A 10,158-nucleotide genomic window follows, 5' to 3' on the forward strand; every position below is an offset into this window, starting at 1 on the left:
AGAAGTCGACTTCAGTGGAGTCGACTTCTTTACAAAGAAGTCGACTCCACTGAAGTCGACTTCTATACAAAGAGATCGACTTCACTGAAGTCGATTTCCCTATGTAGAAATTCAAAGAAACCTCACAACCAAAGAAGCGTGTTCTTCGTGCTTCGCCGTACCCAAGCGTGTTCTTCGCCTGGGTTCTGGTGAAGAAATCGGCACCTGGGTTCGTGCTTCGTCGCTGGTGAAGAAATCGGCACCTAGGTTCATGCTTCGTCGGGGTCTGGTGAAGAAATCGGCGTGTTCTTCGTGCTTTGCCGTCGGTGTTGCTGGGTTCGTTCGGGTCTGGTGAAGAAATCGGCGCCTGGGTTCGTTGGCGCCTGCGTTCGCTTGCTCGTTGGTCTTGCTCGTCGGTGTTGCTGGGTTCTTCGCCTGGGTTCGTCGGTGCCTGGCTTCGCCTGGCTTCGTGCTTCGCCTGGGTTCTTCGCCTGGAAGCTAGTTGTGTGGACCTGGAGTTGGTGGGTTTTTGGGGAAGTCGACTTCAGTGGAGTTGACTTCTTTGTACAGAAGTCGACTCCACTGAAGTCGACTTCTTTGTGTAGAAGTCGACTCCTCTGAAGTCGACTTCTTTAAAAAAGTAATATGAATAGTAAAATCGACTCCTCTATAGTCGAATTGCTAGAAATGCAATATGTTTAAAACGTTACCTAACTAATAATATTGTTTGGGTTTTGTAGTTATTTTCTAAAAAAACCCCTCATGGCCTGACCAAGATGATTAGGAATCACCACCCCTAAGCTCGCCTCATTAGTATCCTCAAAAGTTACCCTGTCAAAATTTGTTTTGTTCCAGGTTGGTGCCAACGAGCACTGTTTTGATGTCGCTTCTTTGCATTAGGCATAGGTCTCACCTTGTTTCGCCTATTCCATAGTAAACAATAAACAACAGTAAACAGCTCGATCTAATAGGCAAATAAGTTTTGTTTCAAAAGATTATCGGTACTTAAAAAATGATTACTGATTTTCTCCCCAACAACTAAATTCTAATACGCAAATACCACAGCTATAGGAACTTTTTTTTTTGTGTCTTTGGTCCAAGAAAAAAACAAAACCATTAGTGGCATTAAATACCCACAAAGGAATATCTTCACCACATTAGAGATCAGTATATCACACATGGTAGCACCATTATCCAAGGATTTAAAGAAGAAAATAGTTAAATTCACATTCNGATACTTTAAAATGCTAGTTAAAAATAAGCTCATTCAAATAAAACCAATGTTCTATATCCAACCTAAAAGTGGGGCAAAAAGAACAGCTGTTTTTATTTTATTTTAAAAGAAATTAGAATAGCTGTTGAGACTATATTAATATAAATCCTTATGATTGTTACAGAGTCAAAATGCTGTACCAGAAGTTATAATTAATTTGAACTTGGTATTGTATTCACAGACTACCAACAGTTCATTTACTTACCTCTTCTGACTGTAGCTAGAAAAAGTAATTGCCAGGTGAAGACCAATATTAATAGAGAATCATTATCCTCAACCTCTTACATTATATCAATACTACTTGATGCAACTAGTGTTCCTGATCTCATTCATGTTGTAAACAAACAAGCTACATAGGAAACATGTAAAAGTTTCCTGTACAGCCCCTAGCATTTATATAGTTGCTTATGTCCGTATGTCATGTATTTTTTTCGTTTAGTTTTCAATCTATTTTGCTCATGTACCTCTTTTTAAAGCTTCCATTTTTAAAAGTAAAAGTATACTTTTAACACACATTTCAACAAACAAATAGTTAGCAAAAAGTCAAATAAATTAATGCCAAAGGGATTGACAAATGACAAACCTATAATGGAGCCATGTCTAGGAATAGCCCTTGAATCTTGAAGACCAAATTAGGTGAGACCAAAAAACTGAAGAAAGTTTGCATTCTATACTTTCCCAGATGTTGTACAAAGTGATTTTTTACCAGAATCTTTGTAAGGTAGCAAGAAAGTATATGTCAATAGCAGGTACAACCTTTCCAGCCAGATCAAACTTAGTCACTAAAGTTTGCTGGTGGCCAACACCATCCATTATGCTGAATAACTACTACTCTACAGACCATGGCATTTATTGAAATGGCTAGACCATACATAACAGCAAAATCATATGAATTCAAGACACTAAAAATTTATTTTATGATCTGAAATTATATACAATCTATGTAGAAAATCGCTCTCTCTCATGAGGAGATGAGTAGTCAATATCTGGGCCAAGTGGAAGATTGATAGAAGGATGGCTTCCATAGTAATGTCGCTTGATGTGATCCATGTTGACTGAACTGCTCATGCCAGGGATCTGAAAAATGTCTTTGGTGTAATTAAACAGATTCGGGTACTCGCGTAACTGTTTCTTGTTACACTTGAAGTGGACAACGTAAACCTGTCATTATACGAACTCAAATTTTTAAGATACTTGAAGAATCTGAGAGAGACAAATGCCAAAATTTCATGCAAGGCCAAGAAAGAAAAAACAAAGCCAACACCAGACATATCTGAGGATGGCCAAAGAGATCCTGTACCTATGGCCATAGTTTTCTCTAGGCCCAGCATAATAGCAAAGGAAAATCACCAATGGTTCCTTATTTTAGAGTTAAATACCTTTCACTCTCGTGTCTCAAAATTACCCCAATTTCCTCATATCATGACTTTTCCCATCTAGGCATAAACAAAATTTCAAACATGACAGTTGCTAAGGTATTTTGGACAAACCATTTAAATAAAATGCAAAAGGCTATGTGGAATAAAATATAACTTTTCCTTTTGGGTAAGTAATTAAAGAGGACAATTTGGTAATCACAAACAGCTATATATGGGGCTGCTATGGTAATTTTACATATGCAGCTTCTAGTGGTACAAAGCCATGGAAAAAGGGGGGAAGAATCAAAATGGTCAAATGATAAGTCCAGTGGTATTTTACATTCAAAGGGTGGTGAAGTCCGACTACATGAAAAAAGCAATATTTGCATGTAATAACCACCTATAGTTAGGCAGGAAAAAGAAAAGATGTGTGTTGTGTGTAAGGGTTCAGAAAGACTGCAAGTTGGCAACAATTTGAATGTATTGTGTGCAAGGGCACTTCACTTAAAAACTAAAAAGCAATTCTCTCATGAATCATTTTAAAAGTGATCAACAAGAAGAAAGTCTAAAAACTAACATACCATTTTGCTTCTTGAAAGACAGAATTAGGAAAGCCACTAGTCCTATCTGAAAGACTAATATTATTTGAAATTCAACAACTTTTGATGAATAAGTTTATGTAGGTTTTCAGACACATACCTCAGTAACCTCACTATAAATTCATCCTATTCACACACCTGGGACCCTTGACTCTCTCTCTCGCTCTCGCCCCAGTCGCCTCTCGCTCGCGGTCTCGCCGGCCTGAGTCGCGCCTCGCAGCAGCAGCAAACCACAGTAAGCCATCAGCTTAGCCCCTTTCTTTTTGTTTTAATGGAAACGGAGTGAGAGAGATTGTGTTTGACTGTTTGTAGTTGTGCGTGTGAGTGTGACTGTGTGAGTTGTTGACTTCTTGGGTTCTTGTTGTTTAATGTTCATTGTTCAGTAGAGAAGTGAGTTAGAGTCAGAGATGGAGATTGGAAAAGGCGTGCGTGTGATGTGAGTGTGTTGACTGACTGACTCAGTTAGTTCATTTATTTAGTTATTTATGCGTGTGAGTGTGAGTTGTTTGTAGTTATTTATTTATTGAGTTTTTATTTAGTTATTTATTTATTTATGGGTTTGTCACGTTTGTGTTTCTACTTTCTTGTTGTCCTGGGTTTGTGTTTCACTGTTTCTTGTTATTTTACTTACATGCTACAGCTTTGTATTGTACACTGTTTTAACTTTTATGAGAAAACACGTTGTTGGCCCAACGTGTGTAATAGAGTTAAATGGACCCAGCAAATACTAAGTGTCTAGTAGATATTAAGTGTTAAAAATAATAAGTGTCTAATAGACCCAGCAAAGAAATGTTAAAAATTAAAATGACCCACTTAATTAGCTGAATTTGTGGTTTTATTTGGCGGGTGCAGACAGTTTCAACTTTCAATTGTTATCTCTATCATTTATGTCTTGTTAAGTGTTAACTATAATAATTTATAAGTAACAAATGAAATCTTGAACAGGTTGATATATTGATATTGGGCTTGAAAGCCCAATTTTTTTATTATTAAAAAAACAGTTTTTTTTTTAAATTTCAAACCGACCAAACCGACTAAACCGCACCGCAAAAATCGTACCGCTATAGGTTGGAAAACTGACCTTAAGCGGTGTGATCGTTTCAATTATGAAAAAACCGATCTCTATTGGTTCGGTAATAAATTTGGAAAAAAAACCGCTCCTACCAAACCGCGCACACCCTACTAGAAAGCTTGCAAACTCCCGTTTATTTCATTATTTTATTCTCCCTGTCATGTTAGCTTATACTAACTTCTTGTTACTTCTGGGTGTTGTTCAACTGTTCTAAATGACCAGCTGCTCAAAAAAAAAAAAAAAAAAAAGGAACTGTTTTCATGAATTTTTCTTCTTGGGTTCCCTAGTACTAGAACTATAATACTTGACTCTGAGTTATTTGATTGGGTACTAATTTATGATCTGGATTCAAAATCTTGTAGCTGTAAAGGAAGTTTTTTGGTTCTGATCCATATGTTTTAATGGGAAAATATTTGGTTGAGAACTTTGACATGAATATGATTTCAGACCCATATATTTTAATGGATTTTCTCGGCTGATGATGGGTAACTTTTTATAGTGTTTGGTTTTTTTTTGCATGAATAACATCTCACAACCATAAATGTTACCTTTTTAACTGAAAAAATGTAATCTTTGGAATGTTTTCCAGCAAAATAAAATTTGGTTGCTGACTTAAATTCCCACATAAGAACATGGTCTGGCTCTGTTATTGCAAATAGAGAAGGATGCTGGGAGTTGTGTGGTTTGTGGTGTATATAGTCCAACTGGGAATGCTTGTTGCAAAGAAAACTACAGATAACTTCTTGATGCATTTGTAGTTTCATGGATTCTCATATTCACTGATTCATTGAGAATTTTAATAGTTTGTTGGCAAAATGTAACCATTGTTTGAACATGCATGTAACAGCACATACCCTGTTGGGTTATACTTGTATAGTTTTTGTAACCATCCAAAATTTTAAAAATGTGACTTGTCCCCAGGATCTCAAGCAAGCAGAAAGCAAATGATCTTATTATGTATAGTAATCCATGATAAACAATGTTTTGGAGTAAATTTTACTTTAGATGTCACTAATTTTATTCATATGAAAGAAATTATTTTTTTACTTGTATGGGGTTTAACTGTGAAGCAAACTAGTGTTGCAAACAAAGCAGAAAAATTGCTATGAGATGGCAAAATCTATCAAGCCTCTTCCTTAGGAATTAATTGTTCCATGCATGATTGTAACTTTGTATTTCTAGTTTTTTTTTTCCTATAATATAACTTTTCAGCCATCCCTATATACATAGTAATTGGTTATGATACTCTAACCATAGTTATAAGTTTCTACAATTTTGACCATATTTACTTCTGGAAGAAATTTTAAACTTTTTTTTTTATGGATTCTTCAGCACTCATTCAAATGGCTCGATCTTCGCTGGATGAGATGTCAGATTCTGGTGCTTTCATCAGAACTGCATCAGCATTCCGCAACATTATTTCACGAGATCCAAGCTCCCTATTTCCAGCAGAAGTTGGAAGGTATCATCTGTATACATCATATGCTTGCCCTTGGGCTTCAAGGTGTCTTTAATAGTTGAAGATTAAAGGACTTGACAAAGCCATCAGTTTCACGGCCAGTAAAAGTAAATCTTTTAGTACTTTTCTTAGAGGTAGAATCAATCTTATGACCAAATCAATATTGTCTGTTTGTTGCTCAGTCAGTTAAACCCAAGTGGGAAAGAACAAAGGAAACTGATGAGCATATGGGGTGGATTTTTCCTGCTTCGAATACAGAGGAACCAGGAGCTGAAAGTGACCCATTGAATGGACCAAAAAGTATTAGAGAACTTTATGAGCTTGCCAGTACAAACTACTCTGGAAAGTACACAGTTCCTGTATGTTAACACATGTGCTCCTTTCCAATTTTTCCTTTTTTTTAACATAAATTATCTAAGTTTGAATCTTTTATAAAGATTTTTTGCTCTATATTAGGTTCTATGGGATAAGAAACTCAAAACAATTGTTAATAATGAGAGTTCAGAGATTATCCGCATGTTCAACACTGAATTCAATGGCATAGCAGAGAATACAGATTTAGACCTCTATCCTCCTCACTTGCAAGCCCAAATTGATGAGATTAATGAATGGATATACAATGGGATAAATAACAGTGTCTATAAATGTGGGTTTGCAAAGAAGCAAGCACCTTATGAAGAGGTATGCAATTTTTCATACCACTGTCTTAAGGCTAAATGGAGCTGGCTTGTTATGAAAGTATTCTCCCAATGACTGCTGTNCTCTAACTCACTTCTCTACTGAACAATGAACATTAAACAACAAGAACCCAAGAAGTCAACAACTCACACAGTCACACTCACACGCACAACTACAAACAGTCAAACACAATCTCTCTCACTCCGTTTCCATTAAAACAAAAAGAAAGGGGCTAAGCTGATGGCTTACTGTGGTTTGCTGCTGCTGCGAGGCGCGACTCAGGCCGGCGAGACCGCGAGCGAGAGGCGACTGGGGCGAGAGCGAGAGAGAGAGTCAAGGGTCCCAGGTGTGTGAATAGGATGAATTTATAGTGAGGTTACTGAGGTATGTGTCTGAAAACCTACATAAACGATGCCGTTTTGTGTTTTTTTTTTTTTTTAATAACCCAATACGATGACGTTTGTGTCTCCGATGTCCTCACCGCACCGGCATCGGAGCTTCGTTTGCGTTCCGATCACCGGCATCGGCTCCGTTGGTCGGTGCCAATGGCGGTGCGGGAGGGTCGGTGCCGGTCGGTGTTGTCGGCTCTGGTGATAGTTTGCACACCCCTAAAATTTATACTACGATGGGTTTGTGGAAAAGGGTTGTCATGGGATTAAATAAAAGAAAGTGGCCAAGTGGGCTTACAATTAAAAAAAGCCCATGTAGCAACCAACCCATTAACACTAAAACCCTAGCCTCTAGAGTTTTTTTTGCTGAATTTCGCTGCTCACCAATAAGCTGTGTCTCATATACACAAAAAACGTTCACCTCATAGTAAAGCTTTTTCTCACACTTTTTTTTTTCTCTTCGTTGCCTCTTTCTCTGACGAAGATCATCATCCTCAACATCACTTGCTTCATTTTCCAAACCTTGACCGACTCTGCCTCAGTATCACAGTCTCACTGTTACTACTCACGCGCACATATACCGTTTCGACAGGGTTTGTCTCTGCGGGATTAGGGTTTTGAACTTGGTAGCTCAGTTCAGCTCAGCAACAATGGCGTCGGTCATGGCATTGCGACGCGCACGAACCCCAAACTTCTCATCCTCCTTCTTCAAGGTACGGCGTTTATACCCCTCTCATTTCATTTTCAATCACAGCAACTACAACAACACTGAAACCCGAACTAAAACCCTAAGCACCTCAGCAATCCCAAACGAGTATAACCAAATACCCCAGTCACCACCACAACCACAACAACAACAACAACAACAACGGAACCCACAAAACCAGGGTTGGAATTCACAAAACCGTAATCAGTGGGCCCCACAAAACCAAGGATGGAACTCACAAACACAGACACAGAGTCAGAACCAAAACTATTCACATGGTGGGTATCCTAATCAGGGTCAGAACTATCCCAATCCCAATCGTGGATATCCCAATCAGGGCAGTCAGAACTATCCCAATCCTGGTTATCCCAATCAGGGTGGTCAGAACTATCCCAACCGTGGATATCCCAATCAAGGTGGATTGAACCCTGACCAGTTCAACACTCAGAGCCCGAGTTTTCAACAACCCAGATCACCAAACCAGTGGAACAATCAAAATAAGGGATACCCACATCCCCAAAACTTTAATAGAGGCCAGGCTGTTGAGGTTCAAGCCCCGGTTGATTCTCCACCACCGCCTTCGGTTAATGATGTACTGATGCTTTGCGATTCGGGGAAGGTTAAGGAGGCTCTTGAATTGATGGAGAAAGGGGTTAAAGCTGATTGGAATTGCTTCTATAAGTTGTTAGAAAGAGTTAAGGTGTCCAAGTCGTATGAGGATGCGAAAAAGGTTCATGATTTCTTTCTGCAGTCCACGTTTCGGGGTGACCTTAGTTTGAACCATATGGTGATTGAAATGTATAGCAGTTGTGAGGCGATGACTGATGCACGTAGGGTGTTTGATCATATGCCTAATAGGAGTATGGACACTTGGCTTTTAATGCTTAATGCTTATGCGGATAATGGGTTGGGTGATGATGGGTTGCAGTTGTTTGAGCAGATGAGGGAGCTGGGGATGAAACCCACTGGGGATACTTTTCTTGCGGTGTTTTCGGCTTGTGCTAGTGTAGATGCCGTGGAAGAAGCATTTTTACACTTTGAGTCAATGAAGAGTGAGTATGGAATTGAGCCAGGGTTTGAGCATTATATGGGGCTTCTAGGTGTGCTTGGGAAGTGTGGCCATCTTAATGAAGCAGAGGATTTTATAGAGAAACTGCCTTTTGAGCGCACTGTGGAGGTTTGGGATGCATTGAGAAATTATGCTCGGATTCATGGAAATGTTGATCTTGAAGACCATGCTGAGGAGTTAATGGTTTCTCTTGACCCGTCGAAGGCTGTTGCTAATAAGATCCCTACCCCACCTCCTAGAAAGTATACTGCAGTCAGCATGCTTGATGGGAAGAACAGGATCAGTGAGTTCAGAAACCCAACTCTCTACAAGGATGATGAAAAGCTGAAGGCTGCTGGGATGAAAGAAGGTGGTTATGTGCCGGACACAAGATATGTTCTGCATGACATTGATCAGGAGGCCAAGGAGCAGGCCTTGCTCTATCATAGTGAGCGTTTGGCAATTGCGTATGGTCTGATTAGTACTCCAGCGAGAACACCTCTTAGGATCATCAAGAACCTTCGTATCTGCGGTGACTGTCACAATGCCATCAAGATCATGTCTAAGATTGTTGGGAGGGAATTAATTATTAGAGACAACAAACGGTTTCATCATTTCAAGGAAGGAAAATGCTCTTGTGGGGATTATTGGTGAAGTCCTTGAAACTTTGAACTACTCTTCGTATCCACCGAGATTTTCTTTCCAGTTTTAATTTGGTATGTAGAGTGCAAAGTTGCCAAGCCATATGGAATATTGCAGACAGAGACTCCAGTAGGACATGAACCATCCATTGCCATATGATGTATTGTCTGTTTGCTTTGACATTCAATCAAATATTTGTTAAGATATGTGTAGTGACCATTGGCTCACCATCCCGACCCCCTCCCTCAGTTTCTTTATATGCTCCATACTAGTAAAATATCTGTTTTTTATGTTTAACATGACTTCAAAGCCGTTAACAAGAACTGTCTGGAATATAATAATATTAATCTTTTTTTGTGCAGAGTTGTCATTTCTTTTTAATGTGTAGGTTGCAATTGGGTAGGCATATAAGAGACTCAATCCTTGAGGTACAAAATGTTCATGGCATGTTCTTTTGGACAAAATTGAGGCAAATAATTTGTTGGTTAGGTAGGCATCTTAATATGTTTCTGAATCCAGGACTGTAGAATCCTAAATCATAAATGAAGTTGGAATTTATTTAAGCCCATTAATTGCAGGGAGCAATCTGGTTCTCACCCTTAGTGTGAGTCCCTTTAGTGTTTAAAATTCTCTGTTACATGAATTTATCTTCAAACATGCAAAAGAAATCTGTAGAATGATTGCTGTTAGAGAATAGCTATTAGTTAGTTGCGGATTGGTTAGCAATTAGTTAATTTTAGTAACAAATTGGTTAGTAACAGATTGACTACTATGATTCTTGATCTGGGTTCCTCTTCATCTTTGCCCTCTTTCGTTTTTGTATGTGTTAAGAAAAGAAATATAGCTTGCTTTTCGAGGCTTTTCATTTTTTTTTTAAAGATCCAGAACAATAGTGGGTATTGTATTAACTTCTTTTTCCTTATATTACTCAATATTTATACTGGGTTTTATAGCT

General features: G+C 38.5%; 3 protein-coding genes across 3 annotated transcripts in view; 2 read left to right on the forward strand and 1 right to left on the reverse strand.

The window, feature by feature from the left end:
• Window positions 1-1,889: 1,889 nt before the first annotated feature.
• LOC112023821 (uncharacterized) overlaps window positions 1,890-10,158 on the reverse strand; it is a 48,444-nt gene continuing 40,175 nt past the window's right edge. The window contains exon 6 of the mRNA XM_065759723.1: window positions 1,890-2,413. Within this exon, the coding sequence (XP_065615795.1) occupies window positions 2,192-2,413 (222 nt within the window). The 3' untranslated portion in view covers window positions 1,890-2,191. The remainder of the gene's footprint in view (window positions 2,414-10,158) is intronic.
• On the forward strand, window positions 5,598-6,493 carry LOC111986839 (uncharacterized). Its single transcript, XM_065759714.1, has 3 exons — window positions 5,598-5,743; window positions 5,923-6,099; window positions 6,197-6,493. Exons 2-3 carry the CDS (start codon window positions 5,968-5,970, stop codon window positions 6,491-6,493), a joined length of 429 nt encoding a protein of 142 aa, XP_065615786.1. The 5' UTR covers window positions 5,598-5,743; window positions 5,923-5,967.
• LOC111986838 (pentatricopeptide repeat-containing protein At2g15690, mitochondrial) lies at window positions 7,237-9,409 on the forward strand. Its single transcript, XM_024018531.2, has one exon. The coding sequence runs from the start codon at window positions 7,458-7,460 to the stop codon at window positions 9,213-9,215; it is 1,758 nt and encodes a 585-aa protein (XP_023874299.2). The 5' UTR covers window positions 7,237-7,457; the 3' UTR covers window positions 9,216-9,409.

The sequence above is a fragment of the Quercus suber genome, unplaced genomic scaffold (assembly GCF_002906115.3).
Source record: "Quercus suber isolate HL8 unplaced genomic scaffold, Cork oak 2.0 scaffold_340, whole genome shotgun sequence".
Taxonomy (NCBI): Eukaryota; Viridiplantae; Streptophyta; class Magnoliopsida; order Fagales; family Fagaceae; genus Quercus; species Quercus suber.